General features: G+C 40.8%; 1 protein-coding gene across 1 annotated transcript in view; it reads right to left on the reverse strand.

Annotated features, from left to right (window-relative positions):
• Positions 1-8,100, reverse strand: part of sp2 (sp2 transcription factor) — a 56,680-nt gene extending 48,580 nt beyond the window's left edge. The window contains exon 1 of the mRNA XM_084318184.1: positions 8,027-8,100. Within this exon, the coding sequence (XP_084174310.1) occupies positions 8,027-8,036 (10 nt within the window). The 5' untranslated portion in view covers positions 8,037-8,100. The remainder of the gene's footprint in view (positions 1-8,026) is intronic.
• Between the last annotated feature and the right edge of the window lie 8,973 nt (positions 8,101-17,073).

The following is a 17,073-nucleotide window of genomic DNA, read 5'->3' on the forward strand; positions in this document are numbered from 1 at the left end:
TGGTCTAAAATTTATATCACGGTATAATTTGAAGCATAGACGGTAACGGTATATATCACGGTATAATCGTTTTTGATAAAAAAAAAATTTTATTTTATATAATTTTTTTTTTTTTTTTATAAAATATATATATTATATAATTAGACTTGTACTTGTATTATCTGCGAGACATCGCCACCACGCAACAAGCTCCACTGTCTGTGTGTACTCTAGTAGCCTCCAGCTACGGCCAGGTTTCCCCGGAGCTGCACCTGGACCTATACTCAGTAGCCTCGAGCAGAGCTACGGCCAGGATTCTCCGGCGCTGCACCTGGACCCTATTATATTGGAATAACGTTAGCAAGCCCTCAGCTCGAATACGCATCGAATCAGTGTTATAAGACATTGATATCAGGAGCTATCCGGCTAAGCCGGATATATAACGTTAATACAACGCCTCAGTGAATTATTTAGTTCAATGGGACATTTCGTTTTGAACGGTGAACTAACTCGCGTTAACGTGAGCTAACGGCTAACAGGTAGCACACACACGTCTCTCTCTACTAGACTTTGTGGAGCGTTTGTTGATGTCAGGAGCTATCGGTAGCTGGCCGACTAGATACCGTTCGGTTAGACAATGCCTCATCATGTATTAAACTAAAAGTGAATAGTTGACTGGGTCATTTTGTAACGGTAGCTAAGCTAACGTTAGCTCAGGGAGACGCCGCCGACAGCTGAGCTCCCGTGTCCCGTCCCACTAGACTACTAGATCCGTGTTTACATGCGTGCGGTAGGGGCTGGCACGCCCACTGCGCGAAGCCTCCTAAATAACTTTTTCCAGTTCGCACATATCTATTATCTATGACTAATTCTATCTATTTTTAGGGGCAAATGCGAGTGAAATAGTCGCGCTGTGGTTACATGACGTCATTGGTATTTTAGAGCTGCACTACCGGTTTAGACGGTATAGTCAAAATCCATACCGTAGAGCAAATTCATACCGTTTATACCGTATACCGTTTATACCGTCCACCCCTATATCACGGTATATTAACTTATCTTAAAATGTCTATATAAATGCTTCTGAAGGGGTAAAACACTGGTATGGCAGCTGGTATTCTGTTACAGCTGCTGAGCTATACTATAGCTAATGTCCAATCCATCAATATCTTCCTTTTTAATTAAATAGGTTCAAGAATCGAATCAGGATTGTTAGCAGAGAGAGAGGGAGGGATGGGGGAGACAGAGTAAGAGAGAGAGGGAGGGAGGAGGCTGCTAGAGTGGAGCTAACGGTAACTTGCTGAGGCTAATACATCGACAGGCTGCTATAGTAGGAGTGGAGCCAGCTAACGTTAGCTTGCTGAGGCTAATACATCGACAGGCTGCTATAGTAGGAGTGGAGCCAGCTAACGTTAGCTTGCTGAGGCTAATACATCGACAGGCTGCTATAGTAGGAGTGGAGCCAGCTAACGTTAGCTTGCTGAGGCTAATACATCGACAGGCTGCTATAGTAGGAGTGGAGCCAGCTAACGTTAGCTTGCTGAGGCTAATACATCGACAGGCTGCTACAGTAGGAGTGGAGCGAGCTAACGTTAGCTTGCTGAGGCTAATACATCAACAGGCTGCTACAGTAGGAGTGGAGCGAGCTAACGTTAGCTTGCTGAGGCTAATATATCGACATGCTGCTACAGTAGGAGTGGAGCGAGCTAACGTTAGCTTTCTGAGGCTAATACATCAACAGGCTGCTACAGTAGGAGTGGAGCGAGCTAACGTTAGCTTGCTGAGGCTAATATATCAACATGCTGCTACAGTAGGAGTGGAGCGAGCTAACGTTAGCTTTCTGAGGCTAATACATCAACAGGCTGCTACAGTAGGAGTGGAGCCAGCCAACGTTAGCTTGCTGAGGCTACATCGACAGTTAACATTACATAAGGTTTTAGCGCGATGTGGGCATTACAGAATGGCGAGGATGCAAAGCTTGTTAGACCATTGGACTCATCGCAGAGTTTACATTACACATAGAAACTGCGAGATTCGCGAGAGAAGTTGTCACACAGCCTTCAAACGCAGGGCGGAAGAGCTCGTTTGCTTCTGTGTTTATTATGAAATGACAATTGCGTGTTGACACGCCCACTGCTCTGTGCTCCTAAATAACTTTTTACAGTTTGCATACATCTATTATCTATGACTAATTCTATCTATTTTTAGGGGCAAATACGAGTGAAATAGTCGCGCTGTGGTTACACGACGTCATTGCTATTTTAGAGCTGGTCTACTGGTATATACGGTATAGTCAAAATCCATACCGTAGAGCAAATTCATACCGTTTATACCGTATATACCGTCCACCCCTAGTCTCTTCCTTCAAAAGACTACACTCACTTCCTCCTGTCAATATGCGCCGGTTTCCGACTCAATGCCCTGAGATTTCTATAATCATATATTTCACTAATAACAGTTAAAATCATTGGTAAACAAACGCAATGCTGAAAATATACACTTGAGTGCCGTTTTGACAGGGTTAGGGTCTTTACTCTTGGCTACATTTGAAAAGAAAACGCAACATTAATTCATACATTCTGTAGAGATGGATTTATGGCCCGATGTAATTTGCTGTCCAGTACCGGACCGCTCGGGCTTAAGAGGTTAACCCTGTGAGGCGAAAATTAAAAAGACATTAGCAACTTCAGAGGCCAGAGGGTGGGAACTATAAACACATGAAGGGTGCTGTGACTGAAAAAAAGGTTGAGAAACGCTGGTATATATGTTGTGGCTCTTTGTGGTACCACAGTCATTTTTGTGGCTCTTAGGTCTCTGACTGGTTAGCCACCCCTAGGCCTAACAAAATTAATAGTTGGTTTCAGGTTGCCGACCGACCCTGCCGATTTAGGTGCGACCCAATATATTTTATGAGTTTTTAAAAAAAATTATATATTAAAAAAAAAAAAAAAAAAAAAAAACGATTTTTTTTTTTATAATAAAGTTTCATAGAAATCTTAGTCAAACATTTAGTATTATGGATATTAAACATGCTGGCAGAGTACATGCATCCATGTTGTTGTGAACATTTTAATTAAATAAAGAAATTCCCTATCCATAGTCGCCGTGGGAAAGAATAAAATAAAAAAATAAAATAAATTCCCTACCTACCCATGGCCAAACTGACAACAAACCTGAAACCAACTATTAATTTTGTTAGGCCCTAGTCTAGTGAGATGAGGAGGGGTCACCCAGTAGCGTCATATTAGGAAATTAATCACATGCAAAAAAAAGAGTTGAGTGACTTGCACTCACCCGTCTTATTTCATAATACAACGTTTCCGAACGGCCGTTTGGATTAAACCAAGTGTATGCAGTAGGGATGTCCGATATTATCGGCCTACCGATATTATCGGCCGATATTGGCATTAAAATGTGATATCGGGAAAACATCGTATCGGTTTTCAAAAAAAATCTTAATTTTTTTTTACATTTCTATAACCTTTATTTACCCAGGCAAGCAAGTAAGAACAAATTCTGATTTTATTTATTGTCAAAAGTATGCATAATGTTGTGTTAATTCCACAACAAGAGATATGTAATGTTAATTACCTGAAATGATTAAATTTTTGGGGGGGGGGGAACCCTGGAACCCTGCATATATCGATATCGGTTGATATCGGTATCGGAAATTAAGAGTTGGACAATATCGGTAAAAAAGCCAATATCGAGCATCCCTAGTATGCAGTGATGCTGATGCTTTCCCAGCGGAACACAAGTTACTTAACGTTACACCGGTAAGTTATGTTATGCACGTTAATCAAGCTATGTAACGTTAGAGCGCAGCCTTTTAGCTTGCTAACGTTAAGGTAGCAGGAGCCGTCGGCCAACAAAGATTGTTTCAACAAATGGATTCACAAAATGGATTATCATACAAACGTTATTGAAGCCTCACGTGACCAGTACATAGTCAGTACTCTTAACGCAGCAATGCGCTACGTTATATGCGTACATGTGCGCTAAGACTTGACAGTACTGCACCAGATTTTCTTTTTGCATGATTAAAAACGATGGTTCGAATGTCCATTCGAAAAACCCTGGCGAATGTTCGAATCCCAAAAACAGGATTGGGGACAGCCCTACTATTTAGTAGTAGTAGTGGTGGTAGTAGTAGTAGTAGTAGCAGCAGTAATAGGACTACGTCGTAGTAATAGTGGTAGCAGTAGTAGTTTTAGTGGTGGTAGTAGTAATAGCAGTAGTAGTGGTGGTAGTAGTAGTAATAGTAGTAGTGGTAATAGAAGTCGTAGTAATAGTGGTAGGCATACTAGTGGTAGTAGCAGCAGTAGTAGTTTTAGTCAGTCATCACTGAAATGTGAAATGCTTTACAGTAGGGCTGCACTGATAAATCAGCATTCGTATTGGTTTGGTATTGCTTAATCAAACCCGTGCGAATCTGCAATAGCTGCAACCAGGTATACGCAATGCATGCATTCACACAGTCACTAGGGGTGTAAAGGTACACGTATCCGTACCGAACCGTTTCAGTGTGTACCGTACAGAGCAGCTGTGTAGTGTACCGAACGAACACAACGGTATGTTAACCACTAACGACCGCCCACCAGGGGCTGTTTTTTTCACAATCTAATAACATTATTATTTAAAAAATAATTTACAAGTCGAGTATTAATTTCAATATGGAATATTCGTCGACAGCCCTACAAGTACAATTAGTTACTGCACACTACATCACCCTTGAGTGGAACATGGAAAGCCAAACTTTCCCCCACTGTACCGAACCTCGACTTCAAAACCGAGGTACATACCGTGGTTTTTGTGTACCATTACACCCCTAACAGTCACACACACACACTCTTAAAATGTTACTGCACAATCTCAGGGGGCTCATACAGAACCAAGCATTTCCTGTATGTACCTTATATGTGACAAATGAAACAAAACTTGAAACTACACATTTCCATTTCATCATCTCAGGCCCATCTCCACTGGCAAACATCAGCAGGGTAGGAAGACAACACCAGCCACTTGGCAAAGGCTGGTTCATGTTGACGGTGGCTGCCAAGTTTCCCTACTCTACTAGACACGTTGGCAGGTAAACAATGTACATTTTCCGTTCGGCTGGTAGAATTATATAAGCGTATGCGAATTCATGAAGCGACAAGCCAATGTGGCTGGTGGTGGTTGAGAAAGTTAGTTTCTCAGCCTGGACAGAGGGCTTTTGTAATCAAGTTTGTTTGTAATCAAACGCCAGATGAAAGCAAATCAAACAGCTCAGCCAAAGCGGTCAGGGCTAGAATGTCTCAACATTTTGTTTATAAACTACTTTTAAGGTATACTGTACATACAATCGACTAAACGTGGCCAATGAGCAGTGTTCTCGCAATGTAACCCATCGGTAGGAAATGCATACAACGCCAGGGGAATACTATGAACAGGCCACATTTGGGGTAACACAATCCAAGATGCTTGTTTCAGGATGCTTTTGGCCAAAGAGTTGAACACGGGGGTTATTATAATTAGGGCTGTCTTAAATGCTTCGAAGCTTCGAACGTTCGATTCGATGGCACAAGCTTCGAACATTAAAAAAAAAATCGAAGTTTAAAAAAAAAAAAAAAAAAAAAATTAATTTCTTTTTTCAAATTTTTTTTTTTTCAATTTTTTTTTTTTACTTCGATTGTGTGTGTGTGTGTGTGTGTGTGTGTGTGTGTGTGTGTGTGTGTGTGTGTGTGTGTGTGTGTGTGTGTGTGTGTGTGTGTGTGTGTGTGTGTGTGTGTGTGTGTGTGTGTGTGTGTGTGTGTGTGTGTGTGTGTGTGTGTGTGTGTGTGTGTGTGTGTGTGTGTGTGTGTGCTACCCATCCCAGTTAGGACAGCCGAATCCCGTCCAATCTTTCGCCGTCGACTAAAGACTCACTTCTTCAACCATTATCTGAAATGATAAAAAAAAAAAAAAAATATCTAACCGTGACTAACCTTACTGTCATGCACTTGTCCTAATAAACTAACCTACACTGTAACACGCAACACTTTGATGAACATTGTTACTCAGCTGATAGAGTTGTACCCTTCTTGCTGTCTTGTCGTACAGAACTTGTAAGTCGCTTTGGATAAAAGCGTCAGCTAAATGACTAAATGTAAGTGTGTGTGTGTGTGTGTGTAGGTGTGTGTGTGTGTGTGTGTGTGCGCGCACCTTGTAGAATTCCACACATAAGAAAGAAAGATACTGGGATGAATAAACAAAATAGGAAATAAAATGTAGAAATGCATGCAATACATAAATAAATATGAATCTCCATATATGAAATATAACATTTAGATAAGGTGCTACTGAGATGTTTTGGTGAGTTCTTTGTTTTTTTGTGGAAGTTGCCCTTCTTAAAAATGCATGAACATTCACTGATAATTGGTCTGTAGTGGAGTCTACAAGGTCTACATTGCCGGACCATGTAGAATTCGGACCTTGTAGACTGACATAATTCTGTGCATAGTTTAGTCTACACAGGCCATATTTCAAATAATCAAAATCTTACTTCATTCATCTTAAACATTCTTGATTTGGGGGATTGGTAGTTCCCATGAAATCTGAAGTTGTTCAAACGACAACAGCGATCCACCTTGAATTAAATCACACAGCCGAGTGAAACCTTGTTGGATGCGTCAGTCACGAAAGGGGCTACTTAATTAATTAATCCAACCCACTTTATTTATAGAGCACATTTAAAAACAACAACGTTTACGAAAGTGCTGTACAAGTCCCACAACATAAGATAAAAAAAAAAAAAAAAAATTAAAAAAAAAAGATTAAAAAAAAATATTTTTTTTAATTTTTTTTTAATTTTTTTTCGAAGCTTCGAATTAAAATCGAAGCTCGGCCCCGAAGCTTCGATTGCCAAAAAAAGCTTCGAAGGTCAGCCCTAATTATAATAAACCGAATACCCAAAATTGGGCTACACTTACTAGCTAATCTAGCAACACTGCACTTTAAAAATCTGACAAAGAACATTAAAAGAGGACATTTGAGATGCTATCCGTTCTAATTTAGCAGGCAGAATGCGACATAGCTGAAAAGCTGCATCGCAGAGATGCATCAACAGAAATGAAAACATCTCAACTTTGCAACCACTTTGAGGAGCTACTTTGCTTCTTCTCCTCTCTTGGCTTTAAAAATTATGTCTTGTGGGGAACTCAACTCGCATGCAATGTCTGCAGAACCGCTAATGCAATAATACAGGCAATGGCTACACTCGGCATATAAATGCATGGTTTGATTGATTGAAAACTTTATTAACAGATTGCAGAATGGGGTACAGTACAGTACGGCTCAATACACACAATTGTTAAGGGGATGCAGACCAGAGAAAGACTTTCGTCTTGTTTACATCAGGGTCCCCCATTTTCAATTCATCAGGAAATGGTGCTTTTTCCCACAACAGCTAAAGATAACGGGGTCACACATGCAACCACGACCCGTGTGTGTGTGTCTTCAAGTCCCGTTAGTAGTAAATTAGTAATGCACGATTGGAAGGAGGATAAAAAAAATCCCGAGGCCTGGAAACAGCGCCGCCATCATCAAACTCGTCGCTGCTGTTCCGTCTAGTTAGTAATACTGTGTGGCGGACACATAGCTAGCGAGCGGGTCTCTTCACACAACTAGCCAGTGTCTCTAGCTAATTAAACTGCGACACACACACAAAGACAAGACAACCCCGTTCTGTTTCAACGTGGGAACACCAAAAGGTGTTACTGCTTTTAACTGTAGCTAAACACAAGCCACTGCAACGTTACCTCTTGTCAGCTAAACAGGCTAGCTAGCATGTAGCATGTAGCATGTAGCTAGCTACCGAGTCAAACTCCTCTTTGATAACGTTAGCCCTTTTCCGGAAGTACATTGCCTTTCCTTTCTTTTTTTTGTTGACGATTTAACCTCGAATACTCTCGTTCGTAAACACACAACAACGGCCAACGTGTGTCTTGTTCAACGCTGATATAATGTTACACACACGAAGTACAGATGTAATAATATAAACAACACCAATGTTTTAATTCCTACCCACCGGCGCTCATGACGACATTCGCTCTCCGTCGAGCCTACAGAGCTCGAGCCCCATGGAAGGATTCCGCCCGCGCGCCTCGCTCCCGTGCGCCACCAATCCACGCACGCACGTTGGGTGAGGGACACGCGGGCGGAACCAATCGCCGCGAGCTGTCTTCGTGATTGACTTCGCGATCGAGCCAATGATGACGACGCGCCGACGTTTTCTCTCGAGGGCGTCGACGGATGCCCAATTCGACCAATGAGGTGTCGGGGATTATGTCGGGGTAGGGCGGTTCCAAAGAAGACACGGCCATCAAGCGAGTGGCCTATTGCAGTAGGATTGTGAATGGACTGACGTTTGTAATAACCAATGGGATTTTCCAGAGGGGCGGTTCGGTCAAACTAAGCATGACATCCATTTTGATCAATGAGCTTCAAGTCACTTGAAGCTGACCTGTTCAAATTCTTCTCGTGTGTATTTTTCCTCATACAGTGTATAATGTGACCAATGCAGACTCTAGTCAGTTTAACTTAACTTAATAGATTTATTTTTTACACTATGCGTATTATTACAAGTTGTCATGTTACTAAACATAAACACACCATCACCACCACTAATATCTTTAAGAAAAAAAAGATTTTTATTAGAACTGAATGTATCGAATTAAATGACACATTTTAAATTGCAATTATTAAAACAAACTGAAATGTACATAAAATAATAAAACTATAAACAATATAATTAACATTAACAAAATAATGTGTGCATTTTGTGTCAGGTGCGTCTATAGATCAGTTATGCATTTGTCTTCCAAATTTAACCCGACAAGTATTTGCATGTTAAGTGCAATCAATTTGAATTGGATTTTCCCTGTTAATGTTTGTACACTCCCATAAATAGTGCAGTTTTACACCTTCTATTGTGTCTATTAGGAGCCATATTCAAGACAGACAACATTTGTGATCATTCACCACTTCCTTAGACCGGCTGGGGAACATTCACTTCTGTTTCAACAATGAAATGGGACCCTACTTTGAGCAGCCTTAAAATCGGACATGCCTTGACTTCCTTGCTACAAAAACATCAATAATGTCATCATATGAAAGCTTGCTAGACACATCTCTGTTAAAGGGGAACTATTTTACTATTTCTTTCACTATTTGGTCACTTTTACACAATTCCTGTGAGTTTATGGAACACCTCTGTAATTTTTTTTTAATTCATTGTCTTATATTTCTAATCAAGTACTCAAAAACAAAAATGTTCTACCTCAAGATCTTAAGCCGTTTTGAGGCTGGGCTCCAACCACTGTGTGGCCTGATGCCACATAGGGCCACATTATTATGCAGCTGAGTGTCTCTGACATCACAAATCAGCACATTTTCAGATGACTCAGTGAGGGTGAATATTGTGAGAGGAGAATTGGAAGAATGCGCCAATATGAGAATTAGAGACATAGATCATATTAATATAAGTCCACATAGCTAGGAAACAATGTTAAACACTGAAAAAGGCCATTTATAAGATAGTTCCCCTTTAATACTCATAGCCAGGCCATTGAGCCGGTCCATTGTAGACCTCAAGTATTTTAATGAGCTTCAATTTTGAGAAGCTCCTCTCAGAAGCTGCAGTCACTGGAGAAGTGGCAGCCATTCTAAGGGCCACCCTGTTAACAGAATCCGGCTATAGGGCGACAATAATGTGGTCAAGAGGCATGGTTTCCAGTCTTTAGCCTTTAACTGGCTTGGTTTGTTTATTCACATGGTAGGAGCAGTAACACATGAGTCCTCTCTTACTGAGAGACTGGGGGGAGAGAAAGAAGGGGGAGGAGACACAGCTACTTATACCTGGTAGTACTCCAGAGTGTCTCCGCCCAGAACGCCCTCTAGTGGACACAGATATATGCAGGTAGACAGGCACTAGTGTGAACAGTTACATATGCAGTTAGACAGTTACTAACAATCCTACACAGAGCCTCTACCTTCAACACTCCCACTTTTTAGCATACTGGCTGACTTCTTGGAAAAAAAATTTTACTAAGGAAATAATATAATCACAAAAACATCAACAGAACATGGCAGTCAATATCTACACACCAAACATGGCCTTTGCAAATCTCTTTAATTTCAATTTGGAGGCAGGTTTCGTCATTGCGTCTGCTACCATGTCGTCCGTGGGACAATACATCAGTGTCATCCTTTCTTCTCTGATGACAGATCTAATGAAATTATATTTTATATCGACATGTTTACATCTCTGCCGACACACAGGGTTTCTAGCAATCGCAATGGTTCCCTGGTTGTCCTCATAAACAACAGTCTTCTTGTATACATAGGTATCCATCCCTTCGAGCAGTTGTTCCAGGTAGATACACTCCTGTATGGTCATAGCTAGAGCCATATATTCGGCTTCACAAGTTGATAAAGCCACGGTGGGCTGTTTCTTTGTTTTCCACGAAACCAATGAGCTGTTTGCGTTCAAACTTTCTTTAGGCAACTAAACTGGCTTCCGGTCAATAAAAGGGTAATTCACATCAAATTAGGTCTCACACACAAGATAGTTCAAAATACAGGTCCGAAATATCGATCTAATTATTTTAATCGATTCCGTGACAATCATTCATACTCCACTAGAAGGAGCAGTACGGATTTTATTCTGCCAAAATTTAACTCCCTAATGGGCACAAATACTTTTTTATATTCTGCAGCACTGGAGTGGAACAAGCTTCCAGTGGCCCTAAAAAACATCGAAGAGGGGGGAAGTTTTAGACGTGCCACAAAGAAATGGCTAGCCAGTGAAGTATAGAATTGCCATAGGAAGGACAGGGTAGGGAGTGCTTTTTTGTATGGGGTTGCTATTATGTTTTATTCTCTGTTTTTTATTATGATGATCTATGTTTTATTATGATGCTCTATGTTTTATTATGATGCTCTGTTTTATTATGATGCTCTGTTTTAGTATGTTTTATTATGATGCTCTATGTTTTATGATGTCTGTCCATGTCCAAAATCAGGGACCATGATGGAAATAACAAGTGCTTGCACTTTCTCATGTTTTTATCCCTTGGATGCTGTCTTTTACTCCACAATAAAAATCAATCAATCAATCAATCAAACTCACACAATATCCGGTGTACTCCTTCTATCTGTTGTGTCAGCTGCCCAGTTTGCATCACTGTAGGCTTAAGCCCTAGGCCCTCGCTGCTCTTTCTGAAACACAGTTGTCTGTCGGCTGTACCTTTAAGATAACGAAAAACATGTTTTACCGTAATCCAGTGCTCCTCTGTGGGATCAGCAAAATGTTGTGACAACTTACTCACTACAAAACATAGGTCAGGGCGAGTACATGTCGTCAAATAGATGAGGCTACCCACTGCTTCCCTGTACATTTTTACATCTGTCAGTTTCTGAGCATCCTCCTGGTAGTCCAGCTTTTGATCACATGCTGTATCCCTTGTTCTACATTCCTGCATGTCAAAACGTTTCAGAATCTTTTCCACATATCTCTTCTGGGATACTGTTACACAATTGGCAGACTGCTCAAAATCCATACCTAGAAAGTGTTTTAACCTCCCAAGGTCTTTCATCTTAAATCTATTGGAGAGCATCTCTTTCACCTGAGCTAGGCTCCTGGGCCCTCATTTATCAACAATTCTTAGAAAGTGTTCTATCTTTGTTCTTAAGCACATAATTTAGAATGTGTGTACGCACAAAAAAAACAGGATTTATCACACGTGCGTACACAGGTCGTACGCACACCTGTCTTGATAAATATCACTTTGATCCTACGCTGCAGCTTGTGCACAGTTGTATGCATTTGCATACCAGAACCGCCCTGATTATCCATATATGGTAATGGAACACCCCCATGGGATGTGAAATAATGGACTGACCCGAGCGAACTCTGAGAGATTGTTCACAGAGGCGCTGCCGAACCAAGATATAATATGATGTGTATAATATAATGTGTGTAGAGGCATATGATACAATCTATTTTGTTGTCGGGATTAGGTAACCTATATGAATTACATATAATAGCAGCCAGCCCATAGCCTACATTATGCAACAGTAACTTGCGCATAATAACACATAGCCCTGCGATGCCTGCATACAGTAAACTAACTTGATCATTAATCTAGCTGTTGTATCTTTACGCTTATGAAAACATTAAATAATATGTATAGGCTATAGGCCGTCGCTTTGCATTAATAGCCTATATTCTCAAATTGCATTTAATGGCTATCCGACTTGAGTCCTCGCTATCCTCGCAGACGGACCAGTATACCTTTATATCATATCATATTCATATTCATATCATAGTTTACTCTATCAGCCTACCAGCATGTAATACGTTCTTTGTTAGAACTCAACTCGTTATTATTTTGCGCATAGATTGCAGAAATACGGGAATGTTTTGATTTAGGCTTTGACATTGTAAAACTAAATAAGTGAAATTCTGTAAGCAGAATACAAGTCATGATATCACCCACACGATATATGCTCTGTATCCAGAGCATGTATGCTTTTCATTCATTTAAGACACATTTATTGCAAGGGTTTTGTAATACACATACACTCAACAAATAACCTCTGTTCTCGTTGCAATGCGTTTTTTATTCTTTCTTATAGGAAGGGGGAAGAACACTATATCGTGGGTGTTCATATGACTTGTATTCTGCTTACAGCTTCGGGGTTCCACTTATTACGTTTAACAATGGCAAAGCCTTTTAAATATAATCAAAACGTTCCTGTATTTCTGCAATATATGCTCAAAATAATAACGAGTTGAGTTGTGGTGTTCCACAAGGAAGCATACTAGGACCGCTACTGTTCCTAATTTATGCAAATGACATAATTGTGACTGCAACTTGTTCCTGTTTGCGGACGACTCAGCCCTGCTGGTCTCTGACAAGAACAAGTTACAGGTTGAAAAAACCCTCAGTTCGGAACTAGGAAAAATCTGCATATGGCTCTCCGATAACAAACTATCATTACACATGGGCAAAACAGAGTCCATTCTCTTTGGTTCAAATAACAAACTCAGCAAGACCGACGGCTTCTCAGTTACAGTGGGTGACAATATTGTCACAAGGAAAGATGAAATTACCTACCTGGGTTCCATCCTAGAGGCTAATCTTTCCTGTGACAAAATGGCATCCAATGTAATAAAAGAAGTCAACCAACAAACTCGATTCTTGTACCGGATCTCCTCTCTGGTAAACAAGAATACCCTGAAGACTCTGGCAGGAGCACTCATTCAAGGGTACTACGACTATGCTTGCACCTCATGGTAACAAAGCACCTCAAAGGCACTAAAAACAAAATTACAAACATCTCAAAACAAACTGGTCAGACTACTGCTTGACCTGACTCCTAGAACCCACCTCACCCCTGCCCACTTTGACAACCTAGGATGGCTTAGAGTAGACGACAGAGTACAGCAACTTGCAATGGGCCTGGTCTACAAGATACACTACACGACCAAGGTACCCATGTAGATGTCAAAATACTTCCCAAAGGTCACGATCACAACACCAGAGGGAGTGCCACAAATCATGTTAAACCCAGATTCGGCTCAAACAAGGGACTAAACACGTTTTGCAATTATGCCACATCAATGTGGAACGCCCTACCCAAAGCTGTAAAGGAATGTGAATCACTACCCACTTTCAAAAACACTCTCAAAGAACACCTACGGGAGACTGCAATTCGAAACTGGCCCCTGCAAATGTCCTAACCCCCCTCCAATGTACAGTAAATGACCAAGTATGGCTTTGTCAATATTCCAATGTACAGTGTACAGTGTCCCCCACCCACCCCCTACCCAACCCCGCCCCCCCCCCACCCCACCCACCCAACCACCTCCAATGTACAGTCCCCCCCCCAACCCCACCCACCTACCCAACCTCCTCCAATGTACATTTTTATTTTTTTTATTTTTTTAACAAATGTTTTTTATTTACCCTTTTTTTTACATAAAACCAGACACACAATACATTAACAGTAGAAATCCACAATAAATCACAGGACTATGGTTGACATAATAATAACTATAATGACAGTCCAGTACTTAAATCAAAATAAATGTAGATTAAAAGATTTACCCATAATAAATACAATACAATACATTATGCTCTTACTCGCTCCCCCCCCCCCCCCCCAGGACCCCCTCTTGGACAATCCATCCATTATTTCGTTTAACACCAGGAATTACAAATTCATATGCTAACCTTTATCCTCTCCACCACATCTAACCAGATTGCTATGCTGGCTTCATTAACACCTAAAATTCGTGCGGTAGATATCTCTAGATAAATCACATCGAGATAGGTAAGAACCCATACCTTCCGGCACATTTTATCCGGTTGAATCCAGCGTGATGCTATCAGCTTTTTAGCAGCCGTAAGACCGGACAAAATGAGTCTCTTTACCTGTATAGAGGCTGCTAACTGAGAAACATCATTCAACAACAATACAGAAGGCAGTACAGGTATGGTCAGAAAAAAAAATTCTGATAATTGCGTGGTTACTTCTTCCCAGAATATCTTAACAGGAGGGCAATCCCAATACATATGCATAAATGTACCAATATCACCGTTTAAACATAAGGAGCATCGAGAGTCTTGTTTAAGCCCCATTAGGTGCAAACGTCTAGGAGTTAAGTAAGTCCTATGAATAAAATTAAGATTAATCTGTTGATGATCCGGGTTGCGTGATGACAGCCGTACGTTTGCCCAAACTTCATCCCAATCAAAATCTACTTCCAAGTTTGGTATATCCTTCCTCCAGACTAAGTCTAGAGGAAGGACCTCATATGAGGACGTAAGTAAGTGACGATAAAAATCAGAGACGAAGCCTCTCGATGTCTCCTTTCCATAAAAGAATTTGTGATATCTGTGGTGCTCAAGTGGCACCTTTAATGGGACTCCATGAGCCCTTAAAGCTGCTCTTAATTGTAGATAGAAATTAATTAAAAAGTGGATTTGGTGAGGTTAAATTTGTTAGATATATCTTTAAAGCTGCAAAAACCCCGGCCGTTGAAGACATCCCCCAATGTATGTATGCCCTTCTTTTCCCATTTGGTAAATCTGATAGGTTGTTGTGCAATAAGGAGTGAATTGTTATTAAATAGGGGAGAATGACTATGCCATTTATGTTGGTTAGTAAACATTTTCTGTGTGCCACGCCATATCCGAATCACATGTGTAATAAGAGGTCCAAATTTCAAGTTGCATTGCTTATTGATAAGTTGGTGTATCCTATATCCTGCAGTCTATGTGGTGCCACTATGTTCTCCTCTAATGGTCTCCAGGATACAGATGCTTGAGAATCAAACCAGGTGATCAGTGGTCTTAAAGAGAACGCTTTAAAATAGTAGCTGAAGTCTGGGAATGCTAAACCCCCGTCGGCTTTATTTCTCTGTGCAGTGGATCTTTTTATTCGTGGAGGTTTATTGTTCCAAATAAATTTATATGCGGCGGATTGTAATTTTTGCCAGTAACCAACAGGAGGGGGTAACGGCAACATTGAACTGAACAAGTTGATTCTAGGCAAAACATCCATCTTAACTATTGATGCTCGGGCTTGTACTGAGTTTTTTAGTTTTGACCACCTGCCGAAGTCGTTTGTGATACTATCTAGGAATCCGGTATAATTATACTTCACCGTTTGGCAAATAGTGGGGAATATTTCAACTCCAAGACATCTAAAGTGTTCTATGATCCATTGGTATATTTACTGGGAGTGAGGTAGCCTTCGCAGTCACATTAAGTGGAAGGAAGGCCGATTTTGGCCAGTTTATCTTAAATCCCGATAGATTGCCAAAATCATCTATTACCTTGAGAAGGTGAGGTAGTGAGGTGGTAGGGTTTTGCATGAACATTATTACATTGTCCGCATATAAACTGATATGATGCTGTGTGCCCTTAATTTAAATCGGCTCTATGGATTGGGATTGTCTTATATACTGTGCCAGAGGTTCTAGAGATAGAGCAAACAGTCCGGGACTAAGAGGACAACCCTGTCTGGACGAACGCGACACAGGGAAGTTTGGGGAGGTCTGTGTATAGTACTTTGATCATATTAATAAATCCATCTCCTAACCCCATCCTTCCAAGTACTGCCCATAAACAAGACCATTCCAACCTATCAAAGGCCTTCATTGCATCCAAGGATAATACAGCTACAGGAGGTACAGCTTCCTTGCTGGCGTCTATCACATGCAGTAACCGTCTAATATTATCCGTGATCAGGCGGCCTCTTATGAAGCCTGTCTGATCAGGATGAACTAAAGATGTCATATGCTTTTGAAGTCTGATGGCTAGTACCTTAGCGTACAGCTTAATACGTACAGTTTCTACGTCAAATGTATATACTCTCTTTTCTGGACTCTTTTTGTATCACAAACAGTACTGTATTTGCAAATCTGGTATGTCATAAATGTATAGATGTATCTATGGGGGCTGAGCCCCCATTGGCCCCCACATAATTCTAACACTGGTCGTGGTAACGTTCCGTTAGTCCCATCGCTACACAAGAGTTAGTGGATAAACGGCAGTTGGTAACGGGGCCCCCTGTTGGTCAAAAGATGGCATAACGGAATAGGCTGGATCCTGTGGATCCTTCCGGTGTTTCAGTACAAGAGGTCGTATTAAAACACACGACTGGAATCCCAAGGGTTTTCTTTTTAGGATCCATCACCTGTTTGATACCGGTATGTGTTTGTAACAGTCAGGAGTCAGGCAGAATGTTGTTTTGAAACTTCTGGTTGTTGTTGTTATTGAAGATGCATTTCTGTCTCGTTCCATAGCAACAGTGGCGCTTGTACCAACTCACTACAAACCGCCCCTAACCGGCCTGACCAATGGGAGAACGACTGGGGTTTTTAATGCTCAGTTTGCCTGTAAAATATTGTCATTGTCCCTTTAGCCTCCAGCTGTACAGAGAGACGATGAAGAAAGATCACAAATTATGATTTGGTGGGAGATTTAAAAATAAATAAATACAATCATTATGTTTTTCATGATGTATTATTTTTCCTGGAATGGGAGAGTGGTGGTACCAGTA

Source organism: Notolepis coatsorum (genome assembly GCF_963971535.1).
Source record: "Notolepis coatsorum genome assembly, chromosome: 7".
NCBI lineage: Eukaryota > Metazoa > Chordata > Actinopteri > Aulopiformes > Paralepididae > Notolepis > Notolepis coatsorum.